Source organism: Acinonyx jubatus, chromosome B4 (genome assembly GCF_027475565.1).
Source record: "Acinonyx jubatus isolate Ajub_Pintada_27869175 chromosome B4, VMU_Ajub_asm_v1.0, whole genome shotgun sequence".
Classification (NCBI taxonomy): Eukaryota; Metazoa; Chordata; class Mammalia; order Carnivora; family Felidae; genus Acinonyx; species Acinonyx jubatus.
This window is the reverse complement of record NC_069387.1, coordinates 41,123,263-41,145,586: the sequence shown is the minus strand read 5'-3', so window position 1 is coordinate 41,145,586 and position 22,324 is coordinate 41,123,263. Positions and strand designations below refer to the sequence as shown.

Below are 22,324 nucleotides of genomic sequence, written 5' to 3'. Positions count from 1 at the left end.
AATGGTTAGATAATGACTTAGACCTAGACCCGAGCTGGTGTGGGATGATGCTCTTCCTCTTCCTAAAATCCCCTCCAAGCATCAAAATCCTATCCACCAATCAAGCCCCAGTTCAGATACAGTCCAGTCTCATCCATAACCCTTGGGTCCCGACGGGTTTCAAAATTCAGAATTTTACAGATTTTAGAAAGGCAGTGCAGGACATGGACCCAATGTTAGGTAACACCTTCTCCCCCCTCCCCTCGAAGGGCTGGGACAATGCTCCATTATCAAACATTAATATTTCTGCAGCTAAATATATTGACCTTCACAGTAAACGGAATAACTAAAATTATATAATTTGGTTATAATTAAATATGATATTTATACATTCCTTATAGTTATAAATTACCTTACATCGGTTCAGATCAGGTGTTGCCACCAAAGAGGTTTTGGTGTCAAACTTGAAAACAAGCAAACAAACAACAACAACACACACACACACATACACACACACACACACACACAAACACAAAAAGGCTTTTGGAATTCAAAGTTGCAGCTAAGGGACCAAGGGACGGCGGGCTGTACGATTCCTCCACAAAGTCTTCCCTGATCTCTCACCTCCTCTTTGTGTCCCTTTTTACTTCCTACCCCTATTTGGTGACTGCATTCCAGTGAATCTACACCTTATCGAAGGAAGATGCTCCCTTCTTTTACACACCACTAGGAATAAACACTTGCCAGTTAAACTGTGATATATCATTGATTATAAGATGAATCTTGATTTCAAGAGCATTCAAATGTTGGGGGAAACCACGTGCCTTGAAATCGATTGCACTGGGCCTGGAATCAAAGGACAGGTCCAGGACCGGTTCATTACCTAACTTCTCAGCTCCTTCAAGTATAAAACAGAGAGAGATAACATCAATTCTGCCTACCTTACATGGCTGTCAGAAGACTCTAATGAAACAGGGAAAGAGGGGCGCCTGGGTGGCTCAGTCGGTTAAGCGTCCAACTTCAGCTCAGGTCATGATCTCATGGTCATGATCTGTGCTGATGGCTCAGAGCCCGAAGCCTGCTTCACAGCATGCATCAGCACACGGCGAGAAAAAGAGAGCATCTTACCAAATTGTCCAGGATTCCTTCCCCTTTTCCTTCTGAATTCAACACTCACCAGAAAAGTTAGTGACTCTCTCTTACTCTTCCGTGTTTTGACTTCTCCTTTTCAATTTTGCCATCCAACTAGATTATTTTATTTTCCCCTCGAAATCTCAAGACACATGTGAGGACATCTCTGGGCCCTGCTACCTTCCCTGGGTCAGCAAGAGGTCAAGCCAAGGACTCTTACAGTGACAGGGGACATGTTACATAATCTTCTCAGTATCCTGGGGAGTCATAAAAATGATGGTGCTTATTGCCATCCTCAGGGCCATCTGAACCCCAGCTGAGGTGACAATGCTAATATACAAACCACAAATTTAGAACCTTCCGTGTTAGTATTAAATGTAACTAACACACATGGGTATAAACATGAAAAGGACATTTTATCTTGATTGATTGATTGATTCAAGTGGAGTTTTTTTAAGTTTATTTATTTTTGAGAAAAAGAGAGGGAGGGAGGGGCAGAGAGAGAGAGGGAGACAGAGAATTCGAGGGAGGCTCCACACAGTCAGTACAGAGCCCAACATGGGGCTTAATCTCGCTAACCATGAGATCATGACCTGAGCCGAAATCAAGACTCAAATGCTTCATCGACTGAGCTACCCAAGCACCACAAACATGAGAAGTACATTTTAGGATATGAGCACTAGTGCTACTCAGAATCCTAACTATCATATTCACAATGTTAGGGTCTCTGAGGGGCTGAATAATACCATCCCTCTTTCCATTCCAAGTTCTAGAGAGATGGAGAAATAAAACAAAAGCAGCAAACGGAGCCCAAAGTAATATCTCTAATAGCAATAAATGCCAAGATCGAGCAAGTAGCCTAGCGTAAAAGCCAAATAGTGGCTGACTGCCAGAGTTAGAATTACCCTTCTAAGGGAGCCTGGGTGGCTCAGTCAGTTAAGCATCTGACTCTTGGTTTTGGCTCACGTCGTGATCTCACGGTTGGTGGATTCAAGATCCACACTGGGCTGTGCGCTGACAGTGTGGAACCCACCTGGGATTCTCTCTCTCTCTCTCTCTCTCTGCCCCTCCCTCTCCCCAAAATAAATAAGCTTTAAAAAAAAAAAAGAATTACCCTTCTAGACACAGACAATGCTAGTCCAGGGAAGGCCTTCTCAAATAGAGAATACGTGCTCCCCTTGGACAGCTCACTCCCAAGAGGAAGAAGGGCCAAGGTAAGGACATGCCCACGTATTCTTTCTGCCTTTACCAGGTAGATAAATCACTCTATCTCCCCAGGGCTGTGAGTGATGGAATGGAGTGGCCACAAGAGTCATATCATGGAGCTCTCTCCATCGGGAAAGATCTATCAGAGGTAGTACAAATATTTCTCCCCAACACTCCCAAGGCTTTTCTTCTTTAACCTGTTAGATTTGACAATTAAGCATACAATGAGCTAGGCAGACTACCTGGGAGAAAGGCTCAGCAATCTAATGAGGGCTCCACTCGGCCAAGGCCAACCACTGCTCCCCTTTTGTGTCCTCCAGCACCACTGGCCCCAGAAGCCCCCCCAAATGATTCTGAACAATCCATTAACATTAAGTATATTCCGCACCCAAGGTTGGAAATTCACCTATTCCATTCCCATCCCAGATTACACCCAGCCTTGTCAGCCAAGACAGCTATCAGAGCTCTGCAATGGGATTAAATGACGGTATTAAGAAATTCCAACAATAGAAATTCTTGTCCTGACAGCCCGCGCCGTATGCCTCTCTACTCGAGGCCCCGCTCTGGGTGTAGACCTCTGCGTGCCTGCTGGCCTGTGGGGAGCTCAGGGCCTGGGTTCCCTGCGGGACAAGTGCTGACAGGAGAACGTGGCGTTGCTCTGAGGCACAACCGTCCGGGATGAACGAGCTGCCTCCGCACCTCGGGCCCCAGGCCTGTGGTGCTCCACTTCTCTTGCAAGCAGATCGTGCATCAGGAGAATGCCAAGAACAAAGAGATCTGAAATTCCCTGAATACTTCCCACGCCGTAGCTGGTTCGAGCCCAACTTCACGCTGATAAGTGCCAGGGGAACAGCGCGCAGGCGCACCCCTTCTTCACCTTCCTGCGGTAGGCTCTGCCTGCCCCTAGTGACGACGCCACTGCGCGCACGACCCACCCCAAGTTCATCATCTGGTCTCCAGTGTCCCCACCGACGTCACCTGGAACTTCAAGAAGTTCCTGGTAGGCCCAGATGGTGTGCCTATGCGCAGGGACAGCTGCTGCTTTCTAACCATCCACATGAAGCCTGACATCGAAGCCCTGCTGTGCCTAGGGCGCCCCCTACCCCTGCTGCTTGGCAGTCACAGCGCGGCCCTCTGGAGATTTCATCAAGGATGGTGTTTTCTCGAAATCTGCGTGGAGGAACACCTGACGTCCAGGAAAATCTCCTGAGATGGGCGCTTCTTGTCCATCCCAGCATCTGCTCTCCAAACCAAGGCTCCTCACTAGTATAGTGTCGGGTGTCATCAGAGAGGAAAGAAGAAAGAAAGAAAGAAAGAAAGAAAGAAAGAAAGAAAGAAAGAAAGAAAAGAAAGGAAGGAAGGAAAAGAGAAAGAAAGAAAGAAAGAAAGAAGAGAAAGGAAGGGAGAAAGAAAGAAAGAAAGAAAGAAAGAAATAAGAGAAAGGAAGGAAAAGAGAAAGAAAGAGAAAAAGGAAGGAAACGAGAAAGAAAGAAAGAAAGAAAGAAAGAAAGAAAGAAAGAAAGAAAGAAGAAAGAGAAAGGAAGGAAAAAAGAAAGAAAGAAGAGAAAGGAAGGAAAAGAAAGAAAGAAAGAAAGAAGAGAAAGGAAGGAAAAGAGAAAGAAAGAAAGAGAAAGGAAGGAAGGAATGAAGAAAAAGGAAGGAAAGGAAAGGAAAGGAGGAAGGAATTCCAACAAATTTATTTAATTCCAATAAAATGCCAACAATAAAGAGGTGTTGCCAATATGAACAACTATTTTAAAACTTCTCATTATCAAACTCCAAAATCAAAGTCCAAATCTCATTGCAAAAGAAATCCCAAAGGCACTGAAGCCCAAAGTTCTTAAGTTAAACTCATGAAACCATCAGTCCCAATTTGTGTTCAGTTGAGTTTCAGCTATGGGGGTTTCCATACCTGAGCGGTGGTGTGGCTCCTTGAGTGGCTGCAGCCTGAGCCACAATGATTTAGTTCCTGCAAAATCCCAGAGACTGTGCAGATAGCTCTGAGGCACACCTTTCCTGAGCCCAGTTTTGGAAAGTCCAAAGAGTTCATGAGACACAAGAATTTCATAACACTAGCCCCACCACCACAAAATTTCTAAAACAAGCCATCCCCAGACCCCAAAGAAGACATCCCAGGAAAAATTAAAATTATATTTCCAAAACCCAGTACTTCATGTTGCCAAAGACTGAAGAAGAAATTCAGTAGCATCTGAGGGAAAGAGAAAATCTTAGTTTTTGATGTCACCTTAATGCCCCTTGGTTTATGCCAACTGTTCGGAATCCATATCTTGTGAACTTAAACACCACTGAAAGACATCATCTAGGAAAAGGCTAATCTGGGCATTCTACATTTACCATATGGGGGTCCTTCTATATGACACATTTCCCTTCCATTTCCCGCCTTGGTCCCAAGCCTCTGACACCCAGGGCTGCACTGATAGGTGAGCTTTGCCTACAATCCAGCCTCCACGATGTACAGGACAGATGGTTTCCAACATATGCCTCCGTGGCTTTTGCCGCTTTTATGGAATTTCTCAGAGCTGAAAAGCCTTCCCACTAAGGAAGGCTTTCTCTTCGTCCCCATGTTTGTTTCAGCTGCAAAAAAGACCCTCAGAAGATTGCTGAAACTGAGGTTCATTGTGAAGGTTTAGAAGCCTGTGCACTTTGGGAAGGACCAATACCTCTGCCAGATACCCTACTACCAGTTTTCCTTCCACTTTTTAATGTCAATAATAGATTATGGTGACTTCACAAATTAGGGCACAGGCAATGCCAGAAAAGCCTACCTACCATAAAGATGTCACCTTGAGGGGGTGCCTGAGTGGCTTAGTCGGTTGAGTGTCTGGCTTTGGCTCAGGTCATGATCTCACAGTCTGTGGGTTCGAGCCCCGCATCGGGCTCTGTGCTGACAGCTCGGAGCCTGGAGCCTGCTTCGAATTCTGTGTCTCCCTCTGTCTCTGTTCCTCCCCCACTCATGCTCTGTCTCTCTCTGTCTCCCTCAAAAAATAAATTAAAAACACATTTTTTAAAAAAAGATATCACCTTGAAACCCACTCAGTAATTTTTTGAGAATCTGCCGCTCTCAAGCCTGTGAACAAGCCGCTTGAATTCAAGATCAGTCTTTCCAATTTCTTCCTTGGCCCTGAATATAGACAGGCATTTGCCATTTGAGCACTCATTACCTTAGCCGGGCACTCACATATGAAAGCTACTCTCCCAGTGCTCTGTAGCACCCACAGAACTCAGCTTCCTTACGGGAGGTATTCCTGTAAGGAAACATCAGGAGTAATGGAAGAGGATCCCACTACTACTACATATAGGGTGTCCGGATTATTGCAAAAATTCGAATATAAACAATGCTCGCCAAAATACCAATTCGTTGTTCAATAAAACCAAATCAAGATCACTTTGTTGATGCACTTTTTTGACATGAAAAAAATCATTTAAAAAAAGTGTAGCTATATCAGAATAAAGTGTAAGTGGGAGAGGGGGCTACAAGAAAGTAAACGTGGAAAAGAAGCAGTAATTTCTACAGTCTGCATGATTGTGTCCCCCCAAATTCACAAGTTAGAATCCTAACGCCCTATGTGCTAGTGTTAGAAGATGAGGTCTTTGGGGGTAGAGCCCTCAAGAATGGGATTAGTGCTCTTTTGAAAGAAACCCCAGAAAAAGACAGAGAGAAAGAGACAGAGAGACCCCAGAGAGCTCCCTAGCCCTATGTGAGAACAACGAAATTTCTGCAACTCCGAAGATGGCCTTCACCCAACCATGCTGTCACCCTGACCTTGGACTTCCAGCGTCCAGATCTGTGAGAAGTAAATTTCTATTGTTTATAAGCCACCCAGTCTGTATTATTAAGTCCAAATTAAGAGTGTTAAATAACGAAAATCTACTTAAGTAATTTTAAAGAACTAATTGGGTTTTTTTAACTTCTTTCTAATGTTTATTTTATTTTGGGGGGGAGAGAAGGGGCAGGGAAGGGCAGCAAGAAAGGGAGAAACAGAATCCCAAGCAGCCTCTAGGCTCTGAGCTGTCAGCACAGACAGAGCCTGATGCCGGACTCAAACTCATGGACCTTGAGACCATGATCTGAGCCAAAGTCAGATGCATAACCAACTGAGCCATGCAGACACCCCTTAAAGACCTGACTGGTTTCATTAAACAAGTCATGAATCAGGCAACATCCCATCTAGCAAGTTGAGGGGAACTCCAAAGGGCCACAGAAAAAGAAAGGTTTTTAAAGATACAGAGGGAGGAGTACCTGGGTAGCTCGGTTGGTTAAGCCCAGACTTCAGATCAGGTCATGATCTCATTGTTTGCAAGTTCAAGCTCTGTGTCAGGCTCTAAGCCAACAGCTCGGAGCCTGGAGCCCGCTGCAGATTCTGTGTCTCCCTCTCTCTGCGCTCCCATGCTCACGCTCTGTCTCTCAAAAATTAATAATGTTAAAAAATTTTTTTAAATAAATAAAGGTAGAGAGGGAGTGGAAAAAAGGAAATTATTAGCAAAGAATCCATTGTTTTAGGCAAGGTCACCTCCTAAGGAGAGCAGAAGGGGTCCATCAGTGAATTTCCTAGTGCTTATCAGGAAATTCCCATGTTGACTGGCCTAAAGGTTACATTATGGGGAGGGGGGGAGGTCAAAACTGCAGTTAGGTTAGGTTTTAAGCCTTGGTTTATTGGCTTGAGATCTTAGCCTAAGTGATGCCATTTTAAGCCTGTGGTTTACTTCCAGTGTCCAGAACCGTGAGAAGTAAATTTTTGTTATTTATAAGTCACTCAGTCTGTGGTATTTTGGTAGAGCAGTCCAAATGGACTAAAAGAGTAACAAAGTAAAGCCAATTTGGAGGGCTCCTCTGTTCCCACCTAAACTACATCATTAAAAGTACATGTACCTATGGCTTATGAAGTACAAAGCACTATGTTAGTTCTGTCGACATAAATTGACCAGAAAGAACTCTAATATGAGAAGAGCATAGAGTTTTATTTGAGCCCAGATTAGGACAGCTGCCTGGGAAACACAATATTCACTGGGAAGAAAGTGATCCAGGGAATGAACAGTTTTTACAGGGTTATATACTTTTTTACATAAAGAGCCATAAATCAATATGTCAGAGGTATAGTCTCTCAAAAAAATTATAAATTAACATGTAGGCAGGATTTACGAGTTTTAACATCATAGACTAAGAAGTAGGAGCATTGATCGACATCTTAAGGACAGGAGGCTTTCCTTCAAGCTGCTCTTTTTTTTTTAATTAATTAATTTATTTATTTATTTGTTTATTTATTTATTTATTGGAGAGAAAGTCCGACCAGATGCGAGCAGGGGAGGGGCAGAGAGAGAGGGAGACACAGAATCTGAAGCAGGCTCCAGACTCTGAGCTGTCAGCATACAGCCCAATACAGGCCTTGAACCCACAAACAGTAAGATCGTGACCTGAGCCAAAGTTGGACACTTAACCAGCTGAACCACCCAGGCGCCCCCAGGCTGCTCATTTATAAAGCAGATGTCCTACACATGCTTGGTGGGCCTTAAATCAAGTTTTTGGTTTAAACAACATTTATGTAGTCATGTTGACTTAGATGGAAATCTAAAATGGCCTCCCTCAGGTCAAGACTTAAGAGAGTTTTTCTCTCATCAGTTCCCCCATTTGATCAGTAATTTTTTGACAGAAAGCATTGATGATCATCATTTTGTCCCTTGATGTCAGGGTGATTCCTTATCCACCATGGGGCCATCATGTCCCTCCCTTCTAGGCCTGATTTAGGTGGCCTAGGAGTCTATGGTGGGGGGAGGGGGGGCGGTGAGGTCAACAGTATGGCCTTTAAATAGGAAATATTACAACTGATTTTTTTTTTTCAATGAGATCAACCTGTCGTGCAAACATTGTTCATGTGCTTTGTGGAGAGTTTTTCCCCTTTGCCTTTTTGTAACCTTCATAGCATAAATATAGAAATAGTAATAAAAATCCAATTAATAACATTTAAAGCACCCAATGGGGAGTAAGTATAGAATCAGAAAGACAAGAGAAGAATCCAAAAAAATCCAGCACAGGTATTCTGATAATCTTGAATTAATTTGAGTATCTTCTTTATCTACAGTTATTTGTGCTTTGTGATATGTTTGAGCTGATTGGTTTAAAATGGTAATTACATTTTCTGTTATCTGTAAGGACTTCTCTGGCCCATTAGTTTCCATAGATAATACGTCTTGTGGTGGGTGTAATTCTCTCTCCCCATTTGGTCATCAATAACAATATTAGTATAATTTTTGTTAGCATCAGGCAACTCTATTTGAGTTGCAAAGCCAGTATTGTACCATATAGCAGTAGTGTTGTGAAGAAAAGTACTCTGGTTACAAAATAAATCAAGGAGTATTGCAGAGGTGTTTTATAAACCTTCCCAACAAAATCTTCCTTTTCCCGTATACCCTATGTTAGTTTGTATAGGCATAGCCATTGTAGGCCACGTTGGAATGAATTCAGGATTCCATTGTTGGTTAGGGAATAACCACATATTTTGCCTGAATTCCCAGATGTTAGTAGATATTGGAATCCAGTAAGAATCAATGGCTAATAAGGCCCATTTTCCTCCAACGGGAAGAACTCTGGTCGTATTTACAACAGTTTTTGTTCCTACTCATTGAACAACATCCTAAGTCTGGTTGACCATAAATTTGCCATAAGTACTAAGTTGCCATAAGTACTAAGGCAGAAATTAAATATTTAATATAAGTTACAGGAGGCTTTAAGGATTTTCTACAGATTAGGAGAGCTATATAATTTCCGTAAATATATATTTATGGAAATTATAAAATTTCCATAAATGTATATTTTGGGTTTCTGCAGTTAATAAAGGCCATTGGCCATAGATACTTCAGATTCATGTGGATTAGCATGTCTAGGAGCCCTCGGGTTAAAGTACATGCTTTTCTCCATTGTTGGATACAAGCATTTTTCATCATAATATGCTGTTTGATTTAGCCATTTTTTAAAAAATGTTCATTTATTTTGAAAGAGAGAGTGCGCACGAGCAGAGAAGGGCAGAGAGACAGGGAGAAAGACAGGCTCCAAGCTGTCAGTGCAGAGCCCTACACAGGGCTTGACTTCATGAACCAGGAGATCCTGACCCCAGCCAAAATCAAGAGTCAGAGCCACCCAGGTGCCCCTAGCCATTTTATTAAAGGCTAGATTATCAGCCCAAGCAGATGCAGATTTCCATCCTTTACCTTCTTCCTGAAATAAACATTCTTCTAATTTTCCTTTTTGTCCAAGAGTGTTTTTTTCCTTTGACATGTCTTTTTTGTTTGTTTGTTTCATTGGTTGGTTTTTTTTGTTTTGTTTTTTAATTGTTTTTAATGTTTATTTATTTTTTGAGAGAGAGAGAGAGACAGAACACAAGCGGGTGAGGGGCAGAGAGAGAGGGAGACAGAATCCAAAGCAGACTCCTGGTTCCAAGCTGTCAGCACAGAGCCCCATACTGGGCTCAAACTCCCCTAACCACAAGATCATCCAAAGTCGAATGCTTAACCAACTGAGCCACCCGGTCGCCCCAGAACTTTTTTTTAAAGTTTTTATTTATTTATTTTGAGAGAAAGAGAGAGTGCATGCATAGGAGTGCAGGTGGGGGACCAGAGAGAGAGAGAGAGAGAGAGGGAATCCCAAGCAAGTTGTGGGACTTGATCTCAAGTTTTGTGAGATTGTGACCTGAGCTGAAATCAAGAGTCGGACGCTTAACTGACTAAGCCACCCAGACACCCAGACATGTCTTTATGAAAGGCAAGCTCAGCCTGACTGAGGGAGGATACCCAGACCTGATCCTTATGCCACCCAAAGTTTTCTTTCTTCACTGGGGCCAGTGCTGACTTATCCACCAAATGTATTGCTGCCATTGTAAACCAACAGCTTTAGTACAATTAGGATAAAGATTTTGAACCCAAAAGCGTTGGGCTCGCCAGACTAGTGCTAATTGAGTAGTAGGAACTTCTCAATGTAATTTGGTCTGAGTATGCCATGAGGCTTCTCATAATCTTCTGGGTCCTAAGACAAAGTCAGATTTAGAAGGTGGATGAATCCACCAAGTCACTCTGCTAAAGTAGCATCTCTGGGAGATACCCATTGGGTTTTTTGGGTTTTGGTTTTTTTGGCTTAGGCCATTCCATCTACAAAAACATGGTCTGTGAACACATGGGATATTTTGGCGTGTCGGACAAGCTGTCACTTGTACCCAAGCTCCCACTGTGCCCAGGAACCTTTCTTAATAAATTATCATCAAGTTTATAGAGACACAATGGTCAATCTGTTGAGTGTCATACATAATGCAGGTTAAACTTGAGTTAGGAAGTCCTTTTTGAAAGACTTTTCCTAATAAAAGTCCTTTATAATATATATATCCTAAAAACCAAGCGTCAGAAGCTAAAGGAACATTACAGTGTGTCCAAGAGGTCATGAATATGTTATCTAAGTTATCATCATAGTAAAGTAGTAGGGTAGTATTTGAAGTTACATTAGTTAAATCCGCAGGTAACCATGATATTTCATCAGGATGTAATAAAGGAGGAGGTGAAAGCAAACAGGTAGGTTTACTATATTCTAACATTACAAACTGAAAAAGAAAGAAGAGTAGAATACAGGCCTGGTCTCAAATCTGGGGACAAGCTGATGTCATCTATTTCTTATCCTGGTCTGGCATCCATTGCTTAGTTAGTCAGAGCCAAGTGTCAGAGACAAGAGTTGAAGTTCACTCTGGTGAAGGGACCTTTTTAAAGGAGAAATGTGGATGCCTGCATTTAGACCTTTTGACATAACAGCACAGGGTTATTCAGTAATACTTGATAAGGTCCCTTCCAGTAAGGTTGTAATGACTCTTTTATTTGATGTCTTTTCTAATAAACAAGATCCCCGGGTTGGTCTTTGAAATCTTCGTCTCCTAGGAGTTCACTGTAAAAGAAACTGTGAACAAAATTTTCACTTTGTTTAAGGGCTTTAATGAGGCCTTGATAGTAATGGCAATAATATTAATAAGGTTGGTTCATACATTCCTTCATCTAACCTCATAAGCCATGCAATTGTTATGACTTCAAAAGGGGATAATCGATGTTTTTGAAAGGTAGTACATCTCTAACCTGGAAGTACAGTAAAACCTTGGTTTGTGAGTATAACTCGTCCCAGAAGCATGTTTGTAATCCAAAGCACTTCTGTATCAAAGTGAATTTCCCCATAAGAAATAATGGAAACTCAGACGATTTGTTCCACAATCCAAAAATATTCATATAAAATGATTACAACGCTGTAATATGATACAAAATAATAAAGAAAATACAAAATATAAAGAAAATAAACTAACCTGCACTTATCTTTGAAAACCTTCAAAGGCTGGAGTGAAGGAGACAAGAGAGAGGAGGGTTATTGTGTTGGACAACTTTCACTATCGCTAACAGAATCCCTGCTATCTATTGGCTCAATGGAATCTTTTCCCGCATGGCAGCTATTGTATACACTTACCCGGATGCTGACTACAGGACAGTATTAATAAACTCTTGGCATATATTGTACTTAGTGTAACTGGCAATAAGGCAGCAGAGGAAAGGGTCTGTATCTGCAGGCAGCCTGACCTGGAAAAAGCAAAGCATTCTTAAACTTACTCTTGTATGGAAAAGCAAAAGACTCTCATAGGGGCTTTGCAATAGCAAAAAATACACTAGTGCCAGCTGTGAGCACCTTCCAACGTTCTGAAAAATCACTGATTTCTGCCAAACACTATGGCCTGAGACCAAGCATCCGAGCATGGGAGACCATCACCCACAACTCCTCAGCAAATTAGAGAGAGAGAGAGAGAGAGAGAGAACTAATGGCGCGATCATGTGACATTCAGCATCATGTACTACTCATATTGCAAGACATCATTCATTTATCAAGTTAAAATTTTTTAGAAATGTTTGCTCGTCTTGCAGAACACTCGCAGAACAAGTTACTTGCAATCCAAGGTTTTACTATACTAGTAGGAGAGGTTTTGGCCATGGAAATTTAAATCGTTCGGAAAATTTTGCCAAATGAATCTTAATGGTATCATTTTTTCTTTCCACCAATCCTGGGGATTGCAGATGATAAGCACAATGGAAATGTTATCGGCCAAACATTACAAATGGTTTTAATTTTTGTCCAGTAAAATAGGAACCTTGATCAGGATGTAGTTTGGAGGAATTCCCCAAACAGGAATTATCCTTTCTAAATAATTTGCCTACCGTTAATGCCATAGCTCTCTTCTGTAAGGAAAAGATGAAAACCAATGTGAAAATCACAGCCAAAACATATTTATATCCTTGAGATGGTGGCATCTGGACAAAATCCAACTGCCATACCTCAAATGGTCCTTTGGGAAGCGAGAGATGTCTTTGTGATCCATGTAATGACTTCCCAGAATTGTGTATTGGGCAAATGGTACAGCGGGCATACATTTGATAGGTTCCATAAACATTATTTACTCCATAAAATCATTTTTCCAGATCTCCAATGAGTCAATTAACAAATATGTGAAAGTAAAAGTATTTGTACTCCGATAGGAACTCTAAGTTTTTTGTTAGGCCCAACCCATACCTGAGTGATGGGGTTGAATTTTCTCCCTTTGAGCCCATAAAAGCAGATCTTTTAATAAATTAATATTAAGGAACAATGAGCATTCTTGATGCTGGACAAAATTTGTATCTAGAGATACTCACTTAGCAGTTACATCAGCCAAATGATTTCCTTTTCTTCTATGGTATCAAATCTAGAATGCCCAGGTATCTAAATAATGGCAAGTTGTTGTGGTAGTTGTATCACACCTAATCACTTTGCAACCTGCTTCCCACTTTTTATAGGTTGTCCTGAGGACGTTAAAAATCCTTGTTGTTTCCATAACATTCCAAAGTTATATGCTACTCCAAAGGCATAGTGACTGTCAGTATAGATATTTGTTATTTGATTTTTAGTCAATTGACAAGCTCAAGTTAGTGCAATTAATTCAGATCGTGAAGATTTTCTTTGGGGTAAATAAGAGCTTTCAATTATATCTGTTAAAGAAGTAATTGCATATCTAACTTAGTAATGTCTTTGACCGTCTTTATGATCATCTGTAAATTCCATAAACCAAATTAAGTCAGCATTATCAATGGGGTCTCATGTAAGTCTTTTCTAGGAATAAGAAGATAATCAATTAATGAAATACAGTCATGACCAAGATCTTTTGGCCTTTTTTTTTTTTTTTGGTAGTTTTATACCTTTATTTGACAAGCAGCAATTAGTTCTCATCCACATTAACTGTCTGCAGATTTTTGAAAGTGGTGACAGGTACATAAGTCACCAACATATAGAGCTTGTTTGGTGATTCTTCATCCTCATTATGTTTTCTGGACAACTGCATGCGGATACAGTTTGGAACATTCCTTTGCTGAGCCTGGTGTCAATGCACACATCTGGAGTTCCCATTCTCCTTCATGGCAAATTTCCAGATCATTTTGTATGCCAGAGAGGCACACTTCTTGAAACCCACTCCATGGATGTGCTTGTGAACGTTGATGTGTATTCTCTGGTCACTACTTCGTTGGCAGAACGGACCTTCTTCTCAGCACCCTTCTTTTCAGGAGCCATTCTGCCAAGCCCTGGTTGGAAACCCATGATCAAGGTCTTTGTGTAGATCTGGAAGTAAAGTTGCAGGGTTAAAGTTACTTTGTCAAGCTAGAATACTATTAGGTATGGAGAGTAATATTACTTTTTAAGAAGCTGACTTACAGAATAATGTTAAGATGAGAGTATAGAAGAGATACAACTGAATGTGGAATATAGTTAAGGGGAGACCATTATTTCCTCAGTGGCCTTGCATGTGAGTGTGGTTGCCTAAATTGCTCTCATACAAGGTGGAAGTCCTTTAGTCACCAAACCAAGTTGTTGGCTATAATATCCTATAGGTCAATGTTGATCACTATGCTTCTGAGTTAATACACTTAGAGCATTCCCTTTGTTTTCATGTACCAAAATGAAGAAAATGGGGTCATAATTGGGGTGTCCTAGGGCAGAACCTTGAGTTAATATGTATTTTAATACATCTACAGGAATACTGAAGGAGCTACACAAATCTATCACTATGAAAAGTAATGCTTATTGGTTGGAATCAAGGAGAGCAAAGTATGTGGATTTGGGACCACTGGATGTCAAGTCACCACAGTATTAGTTCTAGCTTTCAGGTCTTGAACACATCTCCAAACTTTTCAGTAGATATGTTACAAGGGCTAGTACAAGGAATTGAGTCCCCTTTTCAGGAACATGTAGGTGGCTATTGTGCATTCAGGAGCTGTTCAGCTTTATTTTTTTAAGTTTATTTATTTTGATAGAGTGAGTAGGGGAGGGGCAGGGAGAGAGAGAATTCCAAGCAGGCTCCATACTGTCAGCACGGAGCCTGATCCTGGGCTCGAACTCAGGAACCATTAGATTATAACCTGAGCTGAAACCAAGAGCCGGACGTTCAACCAACTGAGCCACCCAGGCGCCCCAGGGAGCTGTTCAGCTTTAGAGCATGATTTCGCATCTTCTTTAGGCTTTAGTTTTAGTATAAAATCTGGACAATTCTCTTGGGAGAGAAAAATATAGTGGACCAAAGTGTACTATTTATGAGTGCATTTCCAGGAGGCTGTGAAACACACTGAGGTATCCGGTGTTTCCCCATTGGTAGCCTAAAACTGCCGTGGGGGCTCCAAGCACCAGATGATCAATCCTTACTTGTGCATCCCCAGACAAGCCAGACTTTATTTACTATGTGAAGAAAATGAAATTCCCAATGGGACTGCTTCTCATCTTGAGGAATAATAACCTCAGATACTTCCATTAGGTTCTCGGTCACCTGAGAACGCCTTTTGGATAGAAGGAGCAAGTATCCCCTATCTTCAGAGCTAAATAATCCAATCTCTCATTTTCTGACTCGTTGGTATTATCCAGTCTTTAAGGTTTTATTGCCAGACCAAAGCCAAATATGAATTAGCCAACCCAAGTTTTACTCCCTTGTCCAGAGGTTTCCTACCTAGAAAATCTTACCAGTACAAATAAAATCAGTCTAAAACCAGCTTGAATAAAAGTCTGGACTGTCAACTTAAAATAAGGAGATCTGCATAACAGAACTCACTGATCCACTCAAAGGTTGCTGAAAAGCCAGAGGTATACAAAGGGCCCATGCTGGGACCAAGTGCCAGGTTCCAGAAGACCTCAGGTGGCCTCAGGTGGATTTCTCTGATGTCCTGCCAACTAAGCCAAGAAATGTCCATGCAATTTGACCAGAAAGAATTCTAATATGATTTTAAAAAGAGAGAGAGAGTTAGTTTTATTCTAGCACAGATCAGGACAGCTGCCCAGGAAACACGATATTCACAGGGAAGGAAGTACTCCAGGGAATGAACAGTTTTTACAGAGTTAAATACTTTTTTACATAAAAATATGACAATCAGTGGGATGCCTGGGTGGCTCAGTCGGTTAAGCATCTGACATCAGCTCAGGTCATGATCTCACTATCCATGAGTTCGAGCCCCATGTTGGGCTCTGTGCTGACAGCTCAAAGCCCGGAGGCTGCTTCAGATTCTGTCTCCCTCTCTCTGCTCCTCCCCTGCTTGAGGCTCTCTCTCTCTCTCAAAAATAAATAAACATTAAAAAAAATTTTTTTAATCTGTCCATCAGTATGTCAGAGGTGAATTCTTTCAAAAGATTATATTAATATGTAGGCAGAAATCACTAGTTTTAACTTCATGAAATAAAAGGAGTTGGAGTATTGATCAATATCTTAAGTGTTATGCCCAGAATTCGTGATCCCCAAAGACCACCAGGGAGCTGAGTCCAGTGCAAAAGCAAAAGAGCCTTTATTCGAGCTAGCTCGAACTCAATCCCCTACCTGCACCGACGCAGCGGTGAGATACCGGGGAGAGAGAGCGAGTTTCAAAAGCACAAAGGTTTTATTGGGATCTAGGGGCAGTTGGTGAGGTAATGGCTGTGGCCTCAGCCAATTGGCTGGGGAAAGGTCCGAGTCCCGTTAGGCAGGTAAGGGGCGGGGGGTTACTCAAGGGGAGGAGGCGTGGTCAAGGTGAAGGACACAGAACAAGACGGAGTCGGCCAGCGTAGGCCCGCCCTTTTATTTCCCCCCTTGCCATGTAGCTTGCGGACCCAATCATGGGACCAGCTGTATTTATGGTGACAAGGGGAACAGAGTTTGGAGGTTTATGCAAAATTCTGGGAACCAAGTGTCCCTGGGGTGGCTCTGGGAGGTCTGATTAAGTATTGTCCCCGAGCTGGTGTCTACGATCTGCCAGGTGATGTTTTGGGAGACGTGGGGACTCCCGGCAGCATGAGCAATGACAAGCAGAGTTAACAGAGTTACCAATATTAGGTGGGTCGAATGTGCTATAGCTTGAGCTTGAGCGGGTTGTGTTGGTCCCGACTGACGGCCCATCGCGTGACGAAGTCCTTCCGGATCGTGGAGGGGTCCACTGGCCGAACGTGGGTGTGATGGACCCAGGTCGTGTTGCCATCTACTTTGAGAACGGTGGGAGTTGTCAGCACCACGATGTAGGGTCCCTTCCAGCACGGCTCGAGGGTCTCTCGGTGGTGCCTCTTGACGTAGACCCAGTCTCCCAGCCTGTACTGATGAGGTGTCTGGGTCGGGCCAGCCTCATAGATGGCACGGAGGTGCGGCCAAATGTCCTCGTGCGCCCTCTGGAGCCCTCTCAAGGAAAGAAGAAGTTCTTGATTTTTAAACTCAGAAAGAAGTTCAGCTCGAAAGTTGGGAATAATAGGGGGTGGCCTGCCAAACGTGATCTCGTAGGGAGTAAAACCCAAGGTGTAAGGAGTGTTCCTAACCCAGTAAAGAGCATTCGGTAGGAGAGTCACCCAGTCCCCGCCAGTCTCCATGGTTAATTTGGTAAGGGTCTCTTTTAGGGTTCTATTTATTCTTTCTACCTGTCCTGAGCTCTGGGGCCTATAAGCACAATGTAATTTCCAGTTTGCCCCCACCGCCTTGGCTACTGCCTGCGTTACCTGCGAGATAAAAGCTGGTCCATTGTCTGATCCTACCATGGCAGGAAAACCATACCTGGGTAAGATGTCTTCTAGTAGCTTCTTAGCCACCGTCTGAGCCGTTTCACGCTCGGTTGGGTATGCCTCCACCCAGCCAGAGAAGGTGTCTGTAAATACTAAAAGATATTTATAACCATACTTTCCTGGTTTGACTGCAGTGAAGTCGACTTCCCATTGGGCTCCCGGTCCGGTGCCTCTGAGCCTGGTTCCTTTTTTATCTGATGTGGCTCTCGTGTTGGTGAGTTGGCAGGTCTTGCAGGCAGATACAACTTGCTCTAATATTGAGACTTTGAGCCGGTCTGGCAGCACGAGCTCCTTGTTAGGTGTATACCACCACCATCCCTTTATCTCCTGGGCCATGGGGAGTTTCTTGATCCGCTGCAACTCCTCCTGGGAGTATTTGGGCTGGTCTGGTAAAACTGGGTCTCCCAAGTCCGGTAGTTATTAAGCTGTTTTCTAGCTCCCAGCATCAGCGCCTTGGTGAGGGCTATGAGCTCTGCTCGCTGGGCTGACGTTCCGGAGGGTAGAGCCTCCGCCCATACGGTGTCTGTTTCGGTGACCACCGCTGCACCCGCATACCTGTGTCCGTCTCACACAAAGCTGCTGCCATCAGTGAACCAAGTAGCCTCGGCATCGGGGAGGGGCCAGTCGGTCAGGTCCGTCTGGAATCCATGTACTTGTTCCAGGATTCCCGCACAGTCATGTAGTGGAGCACCTAGGTCAGGGTTGGGCAGCAGGGTTGCAGGATTGAGGGCTGCACTGGGGTGGAACCACACTCGTGGAGGGTTGAGTAGGAGGCTCTGGTAATGAGTCATATGTGTGTTGCTCATCCATCTATCAGGAGGCTATTTCAGGACCCCTTCAATGGCGTGTGGTGTCATGATCCAGATCTCCTGTCCTAGGGTCAGTTTGTTTGCGTCCTTGACTAGGAGTGCTGTCGCCGCGATAATTCTTTGGCATGGCGGCCAGCCGGCAGCCACTGGCTCTAGTTTCTTGGACAGGTAAGCCACCAGGTAGTTCCAGGGGCCTAAGGCTTGAGTTAGAACCCCTTTTGCTATTCCCTTATGTTCGTCTACAAAGAGGTGGAAGGGCTTCCTAATGTCTGGTAGGCCCAGGGCTGGGGCACTTAGGAGGGCCTTTTTTAACTGATTAAAGGCAGTTTCTTCTTTTTCAGCCCATTTAAATGTTTTCCCCTCTTTGGTAGCTTCATATAGGGGCCTGGCGATCTCACCAAAACCTGGAACCCAGAGGCGGCAGTAGCCAGCTGATCCTAAGAATTCCCTTACTTCTCTTCGGGAGGTGGGAGTAGGGATCTTTAGGACAGTTTCTTTTCTGGCATCTGATAACCGCCGCTGTCCGCCCTCCAGGATATATCCCAGGTAACTTACCCTCTCCCTGCATATCTGAGCCTTCTTCGCAGATGCCCAGTACCCTAAGGCCCCCAGCCGTGTCGGCAGCAATCAGGAAGTCATCTACGTACTGTAGGAGGGTGAGGCCAGGGTGCTCCCTTCTGTACTCACCCAGGTCCTCGTGTAGTGCCTCATCGAAGATGGTGGGCGAATTTTTGAATCCCTGAGGTAGCCATGTCCAGGTGAGTTGCCCACTGTAGCCCTCCTCCGGATCATGCCACTCGAAGGCGAACAAGGGTTGGCTCTGGGGTGCCAGCGGCAGACGGAAGAAGGCGTCCTTTAAATCTAGTACAGTATACCAGACCCTGGAGGGCGCCAAGGAGCTCAAGAGAGTATATGGGTTGGGAACAGTTCGGTGTATGTCCGTGACCCTCTTATTTACTTCCCGGAGGTCTTGTACCGGTCGGTAGTCATTTGTGTGAGGCTTTTTGACCGGCAGTATGGGGGTGTTCCAGGGAGACTGGCAAGGAACTAGTATCCCTAGGCTTCATAGTCTCCGGATGTGTGGCTGGATCCCCCTTTCGGGCCTCCCGAGACATGGGGTATTGTTTGATCCTTACCGGACTCTCTCCTGGCTTGAGCTCTACCAGGACCGGAGTCCTGTGAGCAGCTAGTCCTATCCCGCCCCCACCACCGGTATCTGCCCAAATCGAGGGGAATTCTTGTAGCCATCTGTCTATATGATCCTCTCTCAGGAGCGCCTCCTGGTGGAGGCGGTATTCATCCTCCAGTTTCATGGTCAGGACCTGGATGGGGTGGCCCTTGCCATCGGTGACCTGAGGCCCCCCCTTGTCTGAAAGTTATCTGAGCTCCAATCTTGGTCAGTAAGTCCCGTCCTAATAGCGGGTAGGGGCATTCTGGTATTACCATAAAGGAGTGGGATACCCGGCCCGTTCCCAAATCGACTGTTCTTCGGGTAGTCCATGAATACTGGTTCATACCAGTTGCCCCTTGTACCCAGGACTTCTTGCTGGCTAGTTTTCCTTGTGGGGTGCGGAGGACCGAATGTTGTGCTCTGGTGTCGACAAGGAAGTCAACAGGGGTCCCCTCCACTTTAAGAGTTACCCTGGGTTCGGGGAGAGGGTCCGAACCCCGACTCCCCTAATCACTTAGTTCATCTAGCTCTAGGACTTTTACTCCATCAGTCTTGCTTCCCTTCCCGCCGGCCCTTTTTGGACAATCTCGGGCCCAATGCCCTATCTCCTTGCAGTATGCACACTGATCCTTCTGCAGCCTCTGCTTCCCCCCCTTGGTGGTTCCTTTACCTTTTCTTGCGTCGTCTGCCAGCTGCCGGAGATGGCGGTCTCGTTCCTCGGGGGAGTCAGCAGTGGTAGCTAGTAGTATTCTGGCCAGGTCTCGAATCTGCTTACTGCTGGCAGCCGCCATGGCGCGAGCCTGCTTGTCCTCAGGAGGTTCCCGGTTATTATATACCTTTTCGGCTACCACCAGTAAGTCCTGCAGACTTTTTTCTCCTAGTCTGTCTATTTTCTGTAATTTTCTCCTAATGTCTTTGGCCGATTGGTTTACAAAGGCCAGGATAACAGCTGCCTTGCTTTCCGGAGCCTCTGGATCCATGGGGGTATAGGTACGGAATGCCTCCATGATCCGCTCTAAAAAGGCAGCCGGAGATTCATCTTTTCCCTGTTGTACATTTCCTACCTTGGCCAAATTGGTTGGCTTTCTAGCAGCCATTCGGAGACCCCCCATTAGAGTCTGGCGGTAGACCCGGAGCCTCTCCTTACCTCCTGCCGTGTTGAAATCCCACTGGGGCCGAGTTAAGGGGAAGGAGGCATCTATCTGAGCCTGGTTGGTGGTGGGATTCCCGTCTGTGCCCGGAACTAGTTTTCGGGCCTCATTGAGGATTCTTTCTCTTTCTTCAGTCGTGAACAGGACCTGCAAAAGCTGCTGGCAATCGTCCCACGTGGGCTGATGGGTAAAAAGAACAGAGTCTAATAAATCAATAAGCCCTGCCGGTTTCTCGGAAAACTTAGGATTCTGAGCTTTCCAATTGTAGAGGTCACTAGTGGCGAAAGGCCAATAGTGATGGGGCTGATTCCCCTCCACGTCTGGGGGTCCAGTGGCTCGCAGGGGCGGAATAGTGGAGTCGGCGGCGGAGGCGGATTGCTCCCTCTGAGCCTTTTGTCTGGTAAAGGGCAGGCTTCCCACTGGAGCGTTCCCGCCTCCCGCTCTTGGAACAGCGTCTGCCTCCCCCGGAGGGGGAGGATGGTATTCTTCCGGCATCCTAGGGGGGTTATACGGGGGAGGAAAAATTAATTCTTCAGTCCCCCCCTGTAGGACAGGGTAGAGGGGTGCTGAAGGCTGGGTAAGACTTTTCTTCTTCTTTGTCCCCTGCAAAGCAAGAATGGGTTTTGGCTCCGGAGGGAGCGGGGCTAGGAAGGGCTTAAGCCAAGAGGGTGGGTCTTCTACAAGGTCCTGCCAAGTGATAATGTAAAGGAGCTGATCAAGATGGCCTGTCTTAGGCCGAGAGATGATACTCCTGACTCGGTGGATGGTAGGGAGGTCGAAGGTCCCCTCTGGTGGCCATCCGACATTGAAAGCTGGCCACTCGCTAGAATAAAAAACCTGCCACCGACCCTTTCGGACTTCCACACTGAGGTTGTTTGCTCTTCCCCTCACATCCTTAAAGTGATCAATCATAATACTTAGAGGAGTAGTCTGAGTCTGTCCCATAACGTCCGTCCAGTAAGTCCACAGAACAAAACAGAGAAACACAAAAACAGACAAACAGAGGGCCCCTAGAAAGTCTCCCAACTCCATGGAAGCAAAACTGAAAGCTAGCTTAGACCTTTGAGGGGATTCCACGTCCCTCCAAAACCGATGAGGGGATTCCACGTCCCTCCAAAAGGGAGGATCGGAACTTCTTCTGAAACTCCTGGCCCGTGGTCCTCCAGTGCATCCACTTAGACCGCGTCAGGCACTACCAGAATTTCAGAAATTAGCTTACACAGAAAAGACGGAACGAACAGACACTAACCGTGGCCAGTCAGGCTCTCCGGGTCGGGGGTCCCTCGGGGGTCTTGGGGATCCCAGGCCGAGCCCCCAAATGTTATGCCCAGAATTCGTGATCCCCAAAGACCACCAGGGAGCCGAGTCCAGTGCAAAAGCAAAAGAGCCTTTATTCGAGCTAGCTCGAACTCAATCCCCTACCTGCACCGACGCAGCGGTGAGATACCGGGGAGAGAGAGCGAGTTTCAAAAGCACAAAGGTTTTATTGGGGCCTAGGGGCAGTTGGTGAGGTAATGGCTGTGGCCTCAGCCGATTGGCTGGGGAAGGTCCGAGGTCTGTTAGGCAGGTAAGGGGGGGGGGGGTGGTTACTCAAGGGGAGGAGGCGTGGTCAAGGTGAAGGACACTGAACGAGACGGAGTCGGCGGCCGGCGTAGGCCCGCCCTTTCATTAAGGACAAGATGTTTTCCTATAAGCTACTCACTTAGAAAGCAGATGTACAACGCATATTTGATGGGCCATCAATCAGGCCTCTGTTTGAAACAAAGTTTAT

At 44.9% G+C, this 22,324-nt stretch overlaps 1 protein-coding gene and 1 pseudogene across 1 annotated transcript; both read right to left on the bottom strand.

Moving 5' to 3' along the window:
* Positions 1-11,348: 11,348 nt before the first annotated feature.
* On the bottom strand, positions 11,349-13,939 carry LOC128316341 (60S ribosomal protein L31-like; annotated as a pseudogene).
* Positions 13,940-18,848: 4,909 nt separating this feature from the next.
* LOC128316340 (uncharacterized) lies at positions 18,849-22,013 on the bottom strand. The gene has a single exon (XM_053225774.1). It carries the CDS (start codon positions 21,583-21,585, stop codon positions 19,909-19,911), a length of 1,677 nt encoding a protein of 558 aa, XP_053081749.1. The 5' UTR covers positions 21,586-22,013; the 3' UTR covers positions 18,849-19,908.
* Positions 22,014-22,324: the final 311 nt, after the last annotated feature.

What these genes read in the sequence shown, in the direction of transcription:
- LOC128316340 (XM_053225774.1), bottom strand. Translation starts at nt 21,585, where the DNA reads ATGGAGTTGGGAGACTTTCTAGGGGCCCTCTGTTTGTCTGTTTTTGTG.